Source organism: Melozone crissalis, unplaced genomic scaffold, assembly GCF_028551555.1.
Source record: "Melozone crissalis strain CALT ecotype California unplaced genomic scaffold, PUWL_Pcris_2 ptg000023l_1, whole genome shotgun sequence".
Taxonomy (NCBI): domain Eukaryota; kingdom Metazoa; phylum Chordata; class Aves; order Passeriformes; family Passerellidae; genus Melozone; species Melozone crissalis.
In genome coordinates this window covers 35,920,672-35,940,196 of record NW_026535801.1, presented here as the reverse complement: position 1 = coordinate 35,940,196, position 19,525 = coordinate 35,920,672, and the positions used below count along the sequence as shown (strand labels likewise).

At 43.9% G+C, this 19,525-nt stretch overlaps 1 protein-coding gene across 1 annotated transcript in view; it reads left to right on the top strand.

Moving 5' to 3' along the window:
• Positions 1–19,500, top strand: part of NXPH2 (neurexophilin 2) — a 34,752-nt gene extending 15,252 nt beyond the window's left edge. The window contains exon 2 of the mRNA XM_054278163.1: positions 17,432–19,500. Within this exon, the coding sequence (XP_054134138.1) occupies positions 17,432–18,175 (744 nt within the window). The 3' untranslated portion in view covers positions 18,176–19,500. The remainder of the gene's footprint in view (positions 1–17,431) is intronic.
• Positions 19,501–19,525: the final 25 nt, after the last annotated feature.

Below are 19,525 nucleotides of genomic sequence, written 5' to 3'. Positions count from 1 at the left end.
TTCTTTCTCCTCAGTGATGTTGGGCATCTCTGAGGGTGCAGGTTATTAATGGTCCAGAGTGATTTCTTCAGGAAACCCTCAGAGGTGAGTTAGGAGAGGGCTGCCAACCAAAGCTGCTCTGCACACCTTGGCTTCTGCGAGAGTCACTCAACCCTCCAATGAATGCATCAGAAAAAAACAACCAACACAGGTTTTTTGTTTCCTGTAATCTTCTCTCTGGGAGAAAAAGAAGCATTAACCAAGGGCAAAGAGATAAAAAGAGGCTTGCTTGATTGCAGGGTTAGATGTGTGCGTTCTGCTCTCCTCTGGAGGAGCCTGCGTCACCGGCAGTGTTGGAAGGGAACATCTCTGCTGCCCATCTCCCTTAATAGTATCCTTGAAACGTTAATCAAATCCAAAGCACATAATCTTTTCTCTTTTTTTTACAGAGGGAACGAGGCTTCCCAGTGTGCCAGAGCCTCTGAGCCCTCTGCCAGGCTGCCCTGCTCTGCTCTAAGGTTGAACATGATTACTGGGCAGCACCATGGGCTGCCCAGGAACCCAGTCCATCCCATTTTTCCCATTGCACGATGCTAACCTTTCAGAAAGTGCTCTTTCTTCAGCAAAACTTTTGTTTTCAGAGATCAGATGTTTTTTCTTTATATTGACTACAATAATTTTGAGAAGTGGTTTTGGCCTCTTTTCTATTGCAATCCTATTAGCTGTGTTTAGAAGGACATTTATTCAGTGTTTTGGGACAAGATTTTTGTGTGATTGTGTGACGGGGAATTAAAGAGGGTCCAGATTCAGCTCTTCTCTGCTCTCATTTATGGATGAGAAAGACAGAAACCTACTTTAAACTCAGACAGGAATTAGCATTTTGGATGACAAAAGCTATCACACATGAATGGGTAGCTTCTTAAAATCAACAAAATAAATTAGACTCCCTGTTTAGGAGCATCTGGCACCCTTAGAACCTAGTTCATATAACGATGTCTCTGTTTGTTAAAAAGAATTATGTAACAATGTGGTTGATTTATTTCAAGATGATTGGCTTAGCAACTTAATTGGAGTATGCAGTATACCAGAGCACACACAAAAAAATAATTTAATTAGCTCATTTGTTTGTGGATGACTGCAAGCACGGCGCATCAGGCTGGGCTCCTTTAGAGGTGAGCAGGCGTTTGATCCTGTGAGGAACCAACCCTTGTCATGTTCACAGCCAGGGAACAGCAGCACCACTCTGGTGTTCAGGGGTTGGGAAAACCCACAGGAGCCTTCCTTGGAACCCAAGGAGAGCTCTGTGACTCCTGGCAGGCTTGGGAACCTTCCTGGAGAAACAGCAAGGCAAAAATGTGCCTTGAAGATTAAAACTCGTTTTCTCCTTCTGTGGCTTCTCTTTTCTTTTGAGCTGATATTCCACTTTCCAGTTCCCAAATATTACTAACATCCCAGAAGATTAGCATGCTGGATCCAGGTTTTACATTCATCCTGGTGCAAAGTTTTATGTCCTCTGTTTCCAGGATGGCTACTCCTACATGAAAAACATTCGCAGCACCATTGGACTCCTTCATGAGGTCACCACCTCCCACCTGAGACAGAAAAGTACTATTATTATTATCATCATTATCATTATGGTTATTTTTGTTATAAGAATAAAAATAAACCTCATAGTAACATAAGGGTAACATTTATTGTAATGTGTTCAAATTATTAAATATCCAAGTAGTATTTTCAGAATAGCACTTGACAGTGGCTCAAATAACTTTCAAGATCTCTCCATTTTATTTCAGTTCCAGAGGCAGCCAAGAGATTGCTGACTTGTGGGAAAATTCCACTTAAGTGTTTATTAAGTTGTTTCCATACTCTAATTTTACACCAATTTAAATAAAATTAGAGGTGTGGATGTTGATTTCTCTTGTGTTGTTATGTTGAAATACTCTGTGTCCCACGTGATTTCCTTTTTCCATTTCTATAATTGAACAGCAAACTCCCCCCTTCTCTCCCACCCCACAAAGCACACAAAAAACCAAGAAAAAACCTAAATTAAAATCAGAATAAGGGTTTTACTTAAAACATAAAAGAAGAAATAGAGCTGAAATTCCTTACTTATTGCACCCTGTAGTTCCTAGATACAGCTGCACATCTGGTGTGCGAGATAATGCGCTGTTTAGAGACCATAGTAGAACACAGAAAATTGGAAATGAGTTTCAAGTCTTAACACTACATTTCTTCACTGCTGGGAGCAAGTAAGGCCCTGCTTTTCACTCTTTTTGTAGGTTGTGTGATTTGATTCCCTCTGGTTTTTTGCTCTGTGAATAATATATGCGTGAAGGAAATCAGAAAAGGAATCATTCTGTAAGAAGTATTTTGTGCAGAACAGCTGAGAAGATTTTTTATCAATACTCAGACTATATACCAAAGTTTAGTTGTGATATTAGCCACAGGATAAAAAAAATAAGAAAAGCTTAGTTGAGGACATGGGTGGAGCAAGAAAAACAGCGTGTGTATCTTGCTCATTCACTTACCACATAATATAAATCATTAAAGCCAAAGGCAAAGGGGTTTGCCATTCTCTGCAGCAGAGGATATTCTCTCAGGGCTGGCTGGTGCTACAATTCACTTTTGCCACAATCACACCTCTCAGTTATCTGCATGTTCCCAGCCTGTAGCTATCAGACAGAAGTTAAACCTGCAGCCAAGTGCTTCCCTGTTACCTCCTACTGAAACTTGTGGCTGTCTGCACGGATCTGACTTTAAAGGATATTTTCCTTGTACAGTCATGCAAGATGTTAAGACCATTTTACAAAAATATGACCCAGGTGTAGTGCATTAACTTTGGATTACTGTACAGGAGATCAAGTGCATCTCTAAATGTAGAACATCAGACCTGATCTGACCTTTTAGTACTTCCACACACTGGTGAGAGCATCACAGCCTGGCTGTGAGGCAGGGAAGCAGCATCCCAAACCAGAGAGAGGAGCAAACTGGGGGCATTGGGACCCTTCCTCTCCCTCCAGCCTGTTTATCCCATGTAGTGACTGTGGAGATGGAGAAAAGCAGCCAAGTGAAGCCTGTTGTTGGCCCTCCAGAGAAGACATCTCCTTCCACGTATTGAACAGCAATGAACTGCACATCAGAAGTTTTTGGACATTTTGATCCATATTCAGCTCTCAGGATTTTTGCAGAATTTTGAGCAAGTTGAACTAGAGCTTATCTTATAAGAAATAAAACTAATAAGCACTAATGAGATGTTGCACTTTGCTGGCTGGACAGAGATCTGCTGAGATCCTTCTTTTCTGGAGCATGATATGGAAATACTAACTCTGTTCAGTGAAGTAACACAATCAAGCTCCTTGTTCCCTGAAGGTGGGTGATAGCAATCCTTGTTCCTCACTGAGTGCAGCCATCCTGCTCTCCTCCATGCATGGCTTGTGCACAGGAGAAGCTGCTGTGCCTCAAACAGGAGCTGGAAGATTCCCAGCCTCAAACCCAGCTAAGAAGAATGGGGAAACCAGGTTTATTTACCAATTTCTGAGCCATAATCTGTAGAAGACTATTTTGCATATACTCTGGTGACTGGTCTGGATTAGGTTGGTACCAGTGGGTGATCCAGGCACAAAGGGCTGTGCTCCATTTATCCTCATCTCTGCAGCCTCACAGGCAGACAGGACAGGCAGACAAGCCCTTCCTGAAATGGTTCATCACAAGAACTGGCACTGCTGGAGGTACCAGAAGCTGCAATGTAATTTGATGTAACAAGTTTATTGGCCTGATCACGGAGACTCAGAGACTTATAAAATCACATTTTTATTACCGATTCAGTCACGCACATACATATTTATAGCTTTGTAATTGATCACATAGGGCAACACATTAAATTTTAATACAGGGAATTACTTCCTGTCCCTGTAGAACCACCTTTTGTATCCACAGGAGACAGTTTAAAACATTTACAGCGGAGTTGCCTTTGTGTCTGTCATACACTTATTACCAGCTTTGGTCTAGGCAGTTACATTTAGATTTGTTTCCTTCTTTGATCTCCACAGTCTGTGGGAAAACATGCATTAGGAACAAGAAGGTCTGCGTGACTTTTGAAGCCTGGCATCACTTACACATCACCAGCTCTTGTAGCTTCTCTTTATCAGCTCACATCTCACATCTCTTGTTCTAAAAACCTGCTCTTCCTAAGCCCTGAATGTTTGGTGTTTGAAATTACTCAGGGCACTTGTTAACACTCATCCCCAAACCTACTCATGGCCAGGGCTTAGGTTTCTTATACAAACTCAGAATTTAATGAAAAACACCTCACTTTGTCCTGTTTAGTGAGTGTGTGAATTAAGCAGTGACTATAAGTCTTATTAGCAATTTTGGGTCCTTATGAACTGGTTTATTCAACTTCTTAAATAGTAGTGAGAATTGATTGCTGCAAATTGGTAATTTTCAGAGTAAGTCTTTGTGACAGTGTCCACAGGGGTCTTAGGATGAGGGAAGAGACGAGGATGTGACTCCATGTTTCAGAAGGCTTGATTTATTATTTTATGACATATATTACATTAAAACTGTACTAAAAGAATAGAAGAAAGGATTTCATCAGAAGGCTGGCTAAGAATAGAAAAAGAAGGAATGATAACAAAAGCTTTTGTCCCGGACAGACAGTCTGAGCCAGCTGACTGTGATTGGCCATTAATTAAAAACATTCAACATGGGCCAATCACAGATGCACCTGTTGCATTTCACAGCAGCAGATAATCATTGTTTGCATTTTGTTCCTGAGGCCTCTCAACTTCTCAGGAGGAAAAATCCTAAGGAAAGGATTTTTCATAAAAGATGTCTGTGACAAGTCTTAAATTAGCAAAGTCTGTTTTGTAAGCAGATTCATTATTTGCCAGGGATGGCAAGACTGTGGTCAGCTGAAAAAAAGAATAACACCCAAAGAAATCTGAAAACTGAGGTGTTTAAGGAACACTTTGGTTTTGTCACCCTGCATGGCCAAGTTCTGGAGCAGGGAAAAGTCAAAGGGATTGTTAGGGGAATGGGGATAGGAGTACCCATGGAACCTTCCTGGCTGAAGGTGTCTCTGCCCATTGCTTGGGGTTGGAAAAAGATCTTTAAAATCTTTTCCAATCCAAACCATTCTGTGATTACAATTTTCTGAATTTTGTGGAGAGGAAAAAAAGTCTGGTGTAAGTGAAGACAGACAAGCCAACAGAGCTGAGATTTCTCACTGAGGGCTTATCTAAACTGACCTCAGGTTCAGGTCTTTTGGGGGCTTTGCAAGGTTTGGGATCCAGCTGTCTGGATTCACTAATCCACTGATATTTGCATTATTTGTGCTACCACAGGAAAGATTTTTTCAGGTTATGCTTTTATACAGCCTTTCTTGTAAAATACCACTAGTGAGCCTCTGAAGAGAACACTTCCCCCTGCCCTGTTGCTAGGATTGTACATTTTCTGGGGTGTGTGTTTCAGATATGTGTGCCTTAACAGCCACATGCTAGAGCACCATTCCCCTCACCCCCAGCTCCCCTGGATGATTTATCTGCTGTCAGGACTTGTTTCACCAACTGCAGGCACCCTGCTAGTACAGTTCTTTTGCACAACCTGGAAATGTTATTCCTTATATGCCAATTGGAATACATCAAATGCGTAGTGAAATGAGACCAAATTAACACTTGGGGTTATGTGCACTGCAATTCACAGTAAAAGAAAGACTGGAAGATGTAAAGATGTGTTGAATGTGCTCCCTTCTTGTTTGATACAGATGTGGAGCAAATAGGTTTGAAATTATATTTTTGCATGCAAATGACTGCAATTTGTATTAACTCCTATTGTGCTAGAATGTAACATTTTCATCTGATCTGAGCCTTTCTGTCTTCAGATCCTCTTTCTGTTCTTACAGTGCATTGACAACAATCTTAGATATTAATTATCTTGGTAAATTCCTGCAAGGGAACAAACCAGGCACATGTTGTGACATTCTTCCAGGCAATCTAGGTGTCAAACTCATCTCCCTTTGTTAAACACAAGTCATGGATTTATTATATCAGGGCAGATGACTGACCAACTTCTAATTAAGCCCTGTTAAAACTTATATGGTGACTGGATTTCAAATTTGAACTTTGTTGTTTTCAAATCATCTTAAACCTGTCATTTTGGTTTTTTCCGAGAAGAAATTCTGATTTTCCTATTCTTGGGGACATAAAAAATGCCTGAATAAATTAAAAGAGATTAAAATTGGGTTTCAATAGGACCTCACAGTATGAAGTCACTGTTAGTACACCATTATGAAGAACACAATGACTGCAGGCGTGGCTGGCTAAAGCTAATATTGTTTCACCTTAAAACTTAATAATCAGGCAGCCTCAGTCAATGATTTTCTCTTCTTTAAGAGAGTAATTCATTTAGGAAAGCAGCATGCATGCATGTGTGTAGGCAGCAATGAAATACCTCCAAGTGCCCCAGCGTGCCATCTCAAGCTAAGTGCTTTGAAAAGGAAAAAGAATTTTAATTTAATTTAGAAAACTTCTGTGGCCTTCCATGCATTGAGCAGGGAGGGCACGAGCTGTGAGCAGCCATGGGGACAGGCAGCTCCAGCACAGCCCCAGCTTCCACACTGGCTGCATGGTGGGGAGAAGGACAGCCCTCAGGCCGGCCTTCATCCCAAACCCTCAGCCTGGCCTTCATCCCAAACCTGTGCTGTCCTCTGGGAAAAGGCAGTGACAAGGGTTTGCCCAGCCAGGGACAGGTTTTGGTGCCGTCCTGGGGTGGTGCAGGATTACTTACTGAGAGGATGTCAGTGAGGAGCTTCTCCCCAGTGTGTGACCCTGACATCCCCAGGCTGCATTTCCAAAGCAGCCTGTGCCTGTGGTTTGCCCTGCTGCACTCCCTGATCTCACTGCTTGTGCCTCTGTGCCTCAATCCAGCTGCTCCTGCACTTCCCACATGCTTCTGTCTCAAAGCTTTGAAGCAGAAATATTTTTCTTAGGGAGGTGCCACAAATGCAGAGAGCAGCTCCCAGAGCTTGGTCTGACTGTGCTGCTCAGGGTGCAATAATGACTGCACTCGTGGGCAGCAGGGTTTCCAGGAAGAAACATCATCCCTGAAGAAAACAACAAAAGTGTTCTCTGGAAAAGAGCTTTTAACCTGACAGAATTATTAGTCAATCTCCCGTGTCCAGCTGATGGACTCTTGGATACATCCACACACTTCCTTCAAACAGCAGGAGGATTCAGGAGTGTGACAGTGTTTGCAGGGGTCTTAGCACGAGGGAAGAGATGAGGATCTGACTCCATGTTTCAGAAGGCTGATTTATTATTTTATTATATATATTATATTAAAACCATAATAAAAGAATAGAAGAAAGGATTTCATCAGAAGGCTAGCCAAGAATAGAAAAGGAAAAGAATGAAAACAAAGGCTTGTGCCTGACTGAGATAGTCCAGACAGCCAGACTGTGATTGGCCATTAATTAGAAACAACCACATGAGACCAATCACAGATGCACCTGTTGCATTCCTCAGCAGCAGATAACCATTGTTTACATTTTGTTCCTGAGGCCTTTCAGCTTCTCAGAAGAAAAAAATCCTTAGGGAAGGATTTTTCAGAAAGTATCATGGCTACACAGGAGGAATTCAAGAGTCACTGGATAACCCCAGTTAACTGGTTCTGTAGCAGGAGCCTGCCAGGTACTTGGGGTTTTCCTGAGATATCAGTGCCAAAAGCACTTAGTGCAGCTCTTTTCCACTGGGAGCTTTCCACACTGAGCTCTGTGGTGATCCTGCCTGAGCCAAGAGTGGTGCCAGAAAAACACCTTGTAATGCTTTAAACAGAGCATTTCCTTCCTAACCCAGCTGAGGGTTAGCAAGGAAGTGAACGCTCTGACAAGATGCACTAAACTGTGAAAGCTGGGGCAAAGTCCAGAAACTTGGGATTTGTTTCTGCTTACTCTCCCCTGGTTGCAGTTGTCTCTCATTAGAGGCAGTGGAGTTTGGAAGCACACAGGCTGTTCTCCAGGAATGGGATCTTTATCTCCATCACATCACCGGCAGGTTGTTAGGAAATGCAGCGTGCAGTGAAGCAACACAAAAAATCTTATGCTTGATTTAAATAATGGTGTTCATTGCCTATTAAAATGTAACTTCTTGCTTTAAAAAAAGATTAATTAAAATGTACAAGAATGCAATTCAGTTACATTTAATGCTTCAGCCCAGAGCTCACTTTTCATCACTCATTCCCAGAAGTAGTATTCAGGGAAGCAAGGCATTCTCAGTTCTGCCATTAAAAACACAAATGACTATCAAACCTGTTCTTTTCAAAAGCCTGGCTCGAGTATCACCATTGTTAGATTTTTCATAACATATTACTTTGGTCATTACTGTTTTGCAAGATAATTGTATCAGTGATCTAACTTTTGACAGGATCCAAAGTGGCTGAAAATAGTTCACTGCAGCACCTTTGTCTTTTAAAGGCCATTTGGGGCTTGTTATTTTAATCCTTGTGCAGCCTGATTTATCACTTCAAACATCTGTCAGCTGTGCTTTGTCTTGAAATTGATAGTGATAGTGTTACTGATTTTTCAAGAGCAGCTGGTAGAGGTTCATTAGTTAAGCTCTCAAAGGGAGTAGATAACTGTAATATTTTTCTTTGTTAATCATCTCTTATGCCTTGTAGTAATACAGAGCTTGAAATCTGCTAGAAATGCACAGCTTCTCTTTGTTTCTAACTCGTCAGAAGCATCCTTTCATTCTTTTAATCTGGTTTGATTATTAAAACTCGCCTCTGCATAATGCAGTAAAATATTGAATAATTGCACATGAGTGGGAAGAGAGGAAAACCAGCCTTTGCTGTGTTGCATTTCACACTGAGAGAGGTCATCGGGGTCTCAGAGTTAACATCCAAACACAAAACAACTCCAGAGAGGAGATTAAGGCCTCTTCCATAATTGATTTTTAATTTAAACTTTACAAGGCATAAAAACCCCTCATGACAACTTCAGTAAAGTCAGGTTCGTTTCTAACAGATACAGCAGTTTTCCATTCACGTGCTTTCCCTGCCACACAAAGCAGCCTTTGTGGTGACCTGTGATTCTGAAAACATTTCCACCCCTGAGATCTTGGCCAGCCAGGCTCCAGCTGAGCACCAGGGTGGCTCCTGCCCTGAGTTTCCAGGGCTGCAGCATCTGGGAAGTCTCCTGCCCTGAGTTTCCAGGCCTGGAGCATCTGGGAAGTCTCCTGCCCTGAGCTTCCAGGGACTGGAGCATCTGGGAAGTCTCCTGCCCTGAGCTTCCAGGGCTGGAGGATCTGGGAAGTCTCCTGCCCTGAATTTCCAGGCCTGGAGGATCTGGGAAGTCTCCTGCCCTGAATTTCCAGGGCTGGAGCATCTGGGAAGTCTCCCACAGCTGGGAGTGTGTCAGCGCTAGCGCCGCTTCCACGGGCAGCAGCGCTCACACACAGATAATTACTGCTTGAAATTAGGATTTTAATGAACTGGTCCTGAAACGTGGAGTGAAATCTCCCAGGCATTAAGGAAATAAGCAGGATGGGAAATTATTAACTGTGAAGTTCAGCAGAGGGCTGGTGGGCAGGTGCTGGCTTGGCAGAGGGGCTGAGTTTCCCTGTTCCCTTTGCTGGGCTTTGGTCCTGCGAGCTGTTGTGGGTTTTAGGGACAGGGTTTGTGGGATTTGGCAGTGCTGGATCAGTGCTTGGACTCGATTTTTTTACAGCCCTTTCCAACCTAAATGACTCCATGAGCTGCACCTGCAAGCAGCACAACTTCAGTGTAGATTGAAAACACCTGGCACATCTCACAGGCTTTCCAGGTGGATAGGATTGTCTTCTAAATGGCCCCAAAAGTAACTTAATGCCAGATCTCCACCCTAAAAGCACATCTCAGTCTCATAAGAGTGTACATGTGTCCACAGTAGCAGCAAAGCTCAGTGCAAAATAGATTGTGAGAATGCAGCCTGAATATTGAAAATATGCACAGAGTGATGAAAAAGCCACTTAAGAATCAGTGGGGGTTATTTGGTGCTAATATAATGATAATAATCTAAGTTTTCTGTACCTGCTGTATCTCAATTGGATATTTTTATACAAGACTTTTCAGACCCTTCACAGAAAGGTTTACATTTCTGTTACTTCCCCACCCTTCCAGAATGCCTCATATACAGTGAAGAACTAAAACTACTTAGTGATATCTAAGAAAAAGATTTAAAAGTTTTTCCCTAACACACATACAAATAAGATTTCATTTTTATCTCTGAGATCTCTAATTTAGATTTAAGGTGGGGGGGAAGGGGAACCCAAAGAGTCAAAGTCTTCAAGAAGAGAATTGGTGCACATTTTTTGGCAAGAAACATTTCTCAGAACAAATTTTCTGTTCTCTCAGCAAAAAGGTAGATCAATTCAATGCATGGATATAATTTAAAAGCAATCTATGCTCTAAGCAATTTATCCGATTGCAGCTGGAGGGAACACTTCAGATAACCTAAAACTACTTGTCAGGGCTGTGAGAAAGGCACATTTTTGAAATAGGAAATCTTTGCAGGCTTTATTTTTAATTTTCACTCTTTTCTTCTGCTTCTTCCTCCCAGTTTTGTTTCTTTACTGAAGTGCTGTTTTAGTAAAATACTACTTTGCTTGCTTGCACAAATTGGAGAATTTTCAAGTGGGTTTTTTTTTTTTTCCCTGTAAAATATGATACTGAGTTTGAAGTTTCAATTTTGTTTAAAAAATATGTGATGAAATTATGTCAGGAATGGCGTGGCCAGCAGGACCCTGGACTGGGCACTGGTGAGGCCACACCTCGAGTGCTGTGTCCACTCCTGGCCCCTCAATTCAGGAAGGACAGTGAGGGGCTGGAGCATGTCCAGAGAAAGATCTGGAGCACCAGGAGTGGCTGAGAGGTCGTGGTCTGAGCTGTGCCAGGGGGGAATTAGGTTGGACATTAGGAGGATTTTCTTCACAGAAATGGTGATTAGACACTGGAGTGGGCTGACTGAAATGATGTTTGGTCACTGGTTGTACTCCGTGGTCTCAGAGGGCTTTTCCAGCCTCAATGATTCAATGGTTCTGTTTACAAGCAGAAAAATCTAATGGGCTGCAAGGTTCAGTCATGAAGGCTTTCTTTTCTGCTGAAGCATCTTCTCATTGTGTTTTTAACTACACAAAGCTGGGTAAAATTGTTAAAATAATCCAATTCTGTTAGTTATTGAACAGGGGATTTCTGGCTACCTTCCCTGAGTGAAAGAAGGTTGCAGTAGCATTTAAAGATTTCTTAATTGTAACCTCCCTGACTCCCTAACCTCAAAATCAGGGGGATTTTGAGAAGCCTGAGTACTCTGCCACTGTTCAGCTGGGGATCAGTCCCCCTGACTCCCAGCTCTGCAGATTCCCCCCATGATGGATATCCTTGCTGGATTTGGCACACTGAACCCCACAGTCCCTCTGTGTCAGCAGGTTCAAAATGAAACAGAAATCAAGCAAGTGAACTCTGAATTTGTGACTTAATTTCATCTTTGCACCAGAGTGTTTTGAAGAGCCAGTCATTGTCCCAGAAGAGAGAAAACCAACCACAAGAACCTGCTAGTGTTTATTTACTCACAGTTTAGCAAGGACGAGGCTGTAGAACCTGGAAAGGCATTTTGGGTGCCTGAGGAGTGAGGGCACCCTCAGCCACAAGGTTCAGCCTCTCTTCTGGATGTTCACATCCCTCCACCCCACCACCAGCTCAGTGCTTTGTGGATTAGAGAATCACAGAAGGGTTTGGGCTGGAAGGGATCTTAAAACTCATCTCATTCCAACCCCATGCCATGGATGGGCATGGACATCTTCCACCAGACCAGATTGTTCCAAGCCACATCCAACTCTGCCTTTTGCTTCATTGCAGAGCAGCTCCCCTGCATCCTGAAAAGTGAGGCTGTGGCTGGGTACAACAAGCATGGCACTCTCACACAGTCCTGCTGAAAGATGTTGCCTAGCTCCCAAATCCCTCACAGCATTCCTGACAGCAATCGCATCTGCAGCCATAAAACCCTCCACAGCCTCTGTCTTTGAAAAAAAAAATTTAATAATCAGTAAAGTTCAAGCTCAGCTTGTTGTGATGAATTATTGGAGCCCGTCATCATTTTCTTGGGGGGAAAAAAGGACTAAAAGACTATAATGGAACACAATTTTATGGTTTTTTCCATTTAATTGATGACGGGCTGAGTTTTTATTAATATTTCTGGGCTCTAGTGTAGGATGCTGAAAAAGCTAATATGAGATCATTGTATCTGGTTAATGTGTGTGCTTTGCAAAATTGATAAGCCCTGTCAAGACATAAATTATTTAAAATTTGATAAATGTGTTGAAATCACTGAATTTTCAAACCGATAAAGCAGAGTTATTTCTCTTCCCTGCCACACACCCCCCTTCAAACTGGGGCTTTTGTGCAGCCACTCGATGGGGCCACGTTACCTGATGGCCTGTGAGGATCCAAAATCAGCAGAGGGAACCCAGAGAAGTGTCCTGTGCTGCTGCAGAGGGGACACAAGTGCAAACCCATGGGACACTTGGGCATGGAAGCAGCAGAGAGTGGGGAGACACTGGAATCCTCCCCCAGTATGAGTTTTTCACTGGTGAAACTGGGGGCTACAGCAGTGGTGGTACCCCCTCCTCTCCAGCAGTGGGAGAAAAAGCTCCCAGTGAGCAGCAGAATGGTGCTTCAGAGCTGTTTATTCCAACAGACCAATTCATTCCAGCTAATTGCTGAGAGTTTTTAAATGATTCCTGGCAGGGGTGAAGCTAAAGGAATGATTGCTGGTGATTGATGAATAACCTGGATAAAATTCCCAAAGCACCAGCACTATTAACTCTTGCATGGGGACACCTGCTTTTATTTAGTGCCTTGCCCACAGAGAAAGGCACTGGAATGAGTTCCAGATGAACCCAAATTTGGGCAAATGGAGAAAAACAGAGCATTTACTGATACCAGTGTTTCATCAGTGTCAGCTCATTTCTCAAAAATAGCTCGCAGGGAATGTTATTTAACCCTGTGCTGCTCTGATCAGGATCATGCATGGAAGGGGGAGAGTGTGAAGAGCAGTCACCATCTTTTAGAGGAAGAAGCAAAGGTTTGAAGTTTAAAATCCCATAAATATATAAATAATTCACTCCATAAATAATCCACACTGCACTGATTTGAGCTGTTCTTGTCATTTACGCAGCAAAAGAAAACAGCGAGACGCGCTGTGCATGGGGCCAAGGTTGTGTTTCTTACTGGAAAATATCTACAGGCAAATGGGAATTTTAGGGTAACTGGGTGCCATTTTACAGCCTCTGTAGTAAGGAAAAAGATTAGGTGATTTCTGTTTGGAAATGGATGGTTTGGAGGGAATGGGAAAACACTGGTGCAGCAGAGGAGAACTCCAGCAATAGCCATCTGTTTAAATGGATACACTAACTTCCCTAAGCTGGTATTTTTCAAATACCCTACCAGCAATATTTTTCACTATAGCAATGCATTACAGTGAAATGGAAAGATGCTGAGGAAGTCGTTTTTTCCAGCATGTGCTGCATTCTTTTAATACAGATTTTTTTATTGCCCGGAAATTGCTAACCAATGTGAATAAACAGCTGAACAAAGCCATGGGCCCTTCCTCACTAACAGCAAAATGCAGCCAGTGAGGGAAGGGCCTTGGGAAAAAACAAGTGTTAGAGTTGGGTTCTCTTATTCTGCAGAAAGCTTTATTCAAAACAGGAAAAAAAAATCTGCAGTCCACAAAGGTTTTACATTACAAAAGCACAAACACCATTCACATCTCTGAGCAGTGTCCCCTCGTTCCTGCTGCTGAGGCAGGCACTGAGCAGAACCAGGCAGTTCTTTGTTAAGCTCCTTTTTTAACTGAATATTTGCAAAACACAACCAATTTACCCCCCTGAGCCATGAGGGCTTCCCTGCAGCCCTCTGAGCTGGCAGAAATTCTGTCAGCTCCTGAATCTCACCCCTCTAATGAAATTAGTGGAACAAGACAGCACTAGGATGGAGCAGAGGCAAGAATTAAGGCTGTGCAAGACTGGAGAATCCCACAGCCTTGCAAAATACTTCAAAAAACAGGAGGAAAAAATACTCAAGCAAAGTAAGCTTGAGTAAGCTCAAGCTGTGAGGTACAGCTTTCTGCAGAGCCTAGGCATTGCTGTCTGGGCCTGAAACAGGGGTATTACTTACCTATAATTCAATTTATCAATGATTTCACGTTCCTGTGTTGTGAAAGCTGTTCTGTTACCACATGAAATAGCCCAGGTCACTGCAGCTTCAGGGCTGTGTTTCGTTACCCCATGAGTAAGCCTCATTTGGTGTAACAACTACATAAATAAAAGTAGCAGTAGTCTAGCAAGGTGCAATTCTGTGATTTCACCATCATGGTCTTGAAATACTTGTGCCCTGATACGTTATTGATGTGGCAAACCTGCCTGGCTTTAGCATGTGTTAATGTTTCCCACCCTTCAGCCATCCCCAGCCCTATACCCACATATTTCTTCTTTCCTATCAGAGCCTTCAGCAAGGCACCCCTGGGAAAGCAGCACTCTGCCATCTCATCTGGTGTGAGAGCCCCCAGAAGAGACATACACCGAGCTCATGGCTCAATGTCCTCTGCATCTCCTCATAAAAGGCCAGGGCAGAGAAGCCAAAGAGCCATTGCAGGGTTTCAATGAGCACTGCAGAAGACAAGCAGCCCTGAAGGATGTTTGAGGGTGTTCCTGTGGCCTTGCCAGAGGACACTCAGAGCTGGGTGCAGGCACCAGCAAAGCCAGAATCCCCTGTGAACCAAACAGCTTCCTTTCCATGAATTTCACCTGAAAATATCCAAGCCCTTTTCCCTCTGACTCAGCGGCTAACAGCAATACCAGCTGTAGGTGCCCATGGTTTGAGTGGTCATTAGCATTTTAAATTGCATTTCATTTAGCTGTGCAAATGAGCAAAGTTTCTGGTGTTCCAGCACTGCCAGGCCCCTGGGCCCAGCTGTAATCTAAAAAAGCAGCAGAAAAGTCTCTTTTTTGTGCTTCTCAAGGCCCCAGGTCAGGTTGGGGATGAGTGAATGTGTGCAGCACTGCTTCCTTCATGTGAGCAGAGTCATTCTCTGCAGCAGGGGAGTGATTTCCCTGCCAGTGGGGATGGCCAGGGTTCTCAGCATCACACAGCTGATCCTGGGCTGCTGACAGGCTTAGCAGTGGCTGAAGAGCCACTCATAAACATGACAGAGCTTCACCAGGAACTTTCCATCACAGCACAAGTGATGTTTCCCCAGCATCATTATGACAGTGCTATTTGGGCTGGTACAGATCAGCATCTGTCACTGTTTCCATTAGAATCTCCTATTTCCTCGGGTTCCTAGCTCAGCCATAAAAAAAAATATAAGATAGAGGCAGAAAGTTGACATACAAGGTCTGGGGCTGAGAGTGATCACTGTTGCCTTTTCTTCCTCCACTTTTAATCTGAAGAAGGAAATAAGGTATTTTTGCAGAGACACACCTGGCCCACTGCATTTCCACCCAGCCGTGGATTTATTTCTAGTGAAAAATAAGTGATAGGACAAGTGGAATGGCCTTAAGCTGAAGGAGCTTTAGATTAGTTATTAGGAAGAAATTCTTTACTGTGAGGGCGATGAGGCACTGGAACAGGTTCCTGAAATTGTTCAAGGCAGGCTGGAAGGTGGGGTTTGGAACTGAATGATCTTTAAGATCCCTTCCAGCCCAGACCATTCTGTGATTTTATGATTTAGCAATAATGATGGTCACCTTTCAACATTCAAGCTGTGAATGTTGCTGCTGTTCCACATTTCACAATCACTGCATTAGGGGTGATCAGGAAGGACACGTGGTAGTGGGTTTGGGCTCTGGTTTGGAGCCTATTGCTGCAGAACAGGCCCCACTGAAGATTAAGGGCTTTGGAGTTTCTAATCTTCACCAGATGATGAAATGAAAAATTGCAATTTATAGAAATAACAGCTGGATATTGTAAAAACAGAGCCCTGTGAGGAACCAGAGGTGCAGGAGACCCTTTGGGATCAGGAGCAGAGGGAAAAGCAAGCCCAGCACTGAGGTTTCCCTCGTGAGACACGAAGCACAAAATTCCATCCCACACATTCCACATCTGCACCTCGTACTTTGGCTGCTTTAGGCAAACTTCCACCCTGTAATGTTGCTGCTGGAGAGTGAAAACCCCATCCCTGCATTAGTTATACTGGGATCCATCTGGATCCTGGCACTGTGGGATCAGCGATGAAGCAAGAGCAGCATTTGGCCAGCAGCAGTTTGTCACTGGGGACACAGGCAGGACAACAGGGCCCTTTCTTCTTCCCATTTTAAACATCTCTTTGTTCTGTTCACACATTTTGTAGAAATAGATGCAGCTGAAAAAGTTTTTCTTTTGCACATTAGGATGACTCTGTAAGGCAGTTCTAAACAGAACAGGCCCTAAAAACACCTTTTCCAAAGGCATTCTACAAAAAGCTTCCCCAAAGATTTACTCAGGATTTAAAGGACTTAAAAAGTCAGATGATCATTTCTATCCTGTTGAAACACAGATCTTCCTTCTGACCTTTGGATCATACACTGGAGTTCTGCATTTACAACAGGACTCCTCTGACAGAGAGAGCAGGGAAACACCTGGGAAATGTGTGTCTGCACTGAGTTGGAAATTTTACTGAGACCTGTGTGTTTGACTCTGAAACCTTAAGGCCATTCTGTCACTACCAGAAGGAGGTTTTGCTTTCTGATTGCAGACTCAGCTTGGCCTTGTCATGGATCTCAAAACTGAGCTGTGCTGTGTGTTTGGGAGTGCTCAGCACTGCTGGAAGGCTGGGCCTTGCTAAGCACAGGCAGCTGTGCAGCTGAAACCAGCACACCAAAACAGGGCCATGGTCACTGTGTCAAATTAGGGGCACAGACGTGCAAACTAGGTTTGGATCAAATGGAAAAAGCAGCACCAGAAAAGATAAATGTACAATACATGGTTTAGGAGACACTTGCACCAACAGAACAGGATTTTAAGCCTAAACCTGCTGGAAGGTTGTGGGGGGAAAAAGGAAGGGAGTGGAAATTTGTGCTGTTCTATTTCACTCCAACTTTTAGCAGAGGGATCTTCAGGATTTCCACTTTCCCCAGTCAGTGTATTCATCTAACGAATCTGTGAGGATGAGGCACCTGCTCTTGCACATCACAGCCATCATCCTGTCCAAAGGTTGGACAAGAGTCCCCATGGATGTTTCCTATTGAGATTTTTACATCTTCCATAAGCTATTCTAAGTTAAATCCTTGAACTCTCATAGAGCAGTAGAAATTCCTCATTACAGTGGTCCAGGTGACCGATTCAGGTCCTATGAGTATAAAATTAAATATCAATGTCTCCTTCTGTGTCTTGGCTGTTTCATCCCCGCCTTGACCCTGCTCTCTGTCTCTGTTTGGAGCAGGTGTTCTGTGACACCGGCCGGGTGGTGCAGGCCGCGGAGGTGCTGGACTGGGAGGACAAGGATGCTGCAGAGACACTGGTTGACAACGTGGTCCACTCCAGGATCATCAACCCCCTACGGCTCTTTGTCAAACCATCCCCAGTGCTGAAACACGGCCAGGTGTCCTACTCGGACAGCATAGAAAACTTTTGGGATTGGTTGTCCAACATCACGGAGGTTCAGGAATCTCTGGCACGAACTAAACGCAGACCTATAGTGAAAACTGGGAAATTCAAGAAAATGTTTGGGTGGGGTGACTTCCACTCCAACATCAAAACTGTAAAGCTGAACCTGCTGATCACGGGGAAAATCGTCGATCACGGCAACGGAACCTTCAGCGTTTATTTCCGACACAACTCCACGGGCCTGGGGAATGTTTCTGTCAGCCTGGTGCCGCCCTCCAAGGTGGTGGAGTTTGAGCCGTCTCCACAGTCCACGCTGGAGACCAAGGAGTCCAAGTCCTTCAACTGCCGCATCGAGTACGAGAAAACAGACCGCGCCAAAAAAACTGCCCTGTGCAACTTTGACCCTTCCAAGATCTGCTACCAAGAGCAGACCCAAAGCCATGTCTCCTGGTTGTGCTCCAAACCCTTCAAAGTCATCTGCATTTACATCGCGTTCTACAGCGTAGATTACAAACTGGTGCAGAAGGTCTGTCCCGACTACAACTACCACAGCGAGACGCCCTACCTGTCCTCCGGCTGAGCCGGCCTGGGGATCCCCGTCCCACAGAAACGAGCATTCCCATCAGCCCTCTGGGGAGGAATGTGGTTTCCTATCAGGTTAAAAAGTCTCTAAAAACCGTAGCTGTGTTCGTGCTGTATCGTAACTAATCCAGCTGTTTATGTAACGATCGTTTTCCTTTGAGGCCGTCGCGTTTCAGCTCTCTCATCGTCCGTAAGGGAACTGCCAGGCAGGCACGTGGCAAGAATCAAACTAAATTATGTCTGGAATGAACTCTGATCTTAAAAATCACTTTTTTTGTGCAACTCCACGGCAGAGAGGTTGTGTTTTACTTGAATTGGACAGCGCTTAGCAGGTCCTGTTTCTCATTGGGAACTTTAGGTGACAATAGAATGAACAAGTGATGGAGCAGCCTCAAAGCTGCTCGTACCCAAACTTCAAATAAACAGCTCTCCCACTGCTTTCATAAAGAATGTTACACAGAGGGCTCAAGTAGTCAAGTCCAAATACTAAGAGGAAGTGCTAATTCTTTGATAAAAAAGGAGAGAAATCTGCATTTTTATGAGTTGTAGTAGCTGTAGGTGTTCATTGAAGTGAAGAGTGAGTAGTTCTTCCTTCAGACTTCCTACCCATGGATATGCAATGATGTAATTAGACCTTGATGAGCTTCAGTTTATTAGACCCCACAGGTGTGCACATGTGGTATACATTCCTTCCTCCTGTGCCCACCATTGGGTTTGATTCCTCTCACACATTCACACAAGCACACACACCCCAGTGTTAGTTTTGCAGCAACAGAGAATCTATAAATACCTAGAGGAAAGATAATCTCTGTTTAAGTCCACCTGGTCTAGTGGAAGGTGCCCCTGCCCATGGCAGGGGGTTGGAACTGGATGATCCTTAAGATTCGTTCCAACCCAAACCATTCTGTGATTCTCTGAACTGTACCAGGGGCTGGCTTCCAGGAAAAGGAAACAATTATTTTGCTATCCAGCCCCTGAGCATTGAAGTGCAGCAAGGAAAACACATCACAGCACAAGGATGATACCTGAACCAGCAGCTTTCTCCTTCTTGGCACCAGTTGTTCCCTTAGCACGGCACTGCACACCTCAAGTCAAAGTATCAGCCATGACAAAGAGAGAGAACAACAAAAATCTATGCACCTTCACCTCATAAAGCAGGTTTGAAATTTTAATATAAATACCCAGCCAGGCTTTCCCCTAGAGCAGCAGCAGCTCCCTGCACTGCAGCTGCAGCAAGGGAGGGTCCAGCTGTGGCTGTGCTCCACCAGCTGTGCTCCATGGCTGGCTCTGGCCATGCAGCTCCAGCATCACCCCTGTGCTTGCTCTGGGCATTGATCTGCTGCTGCTG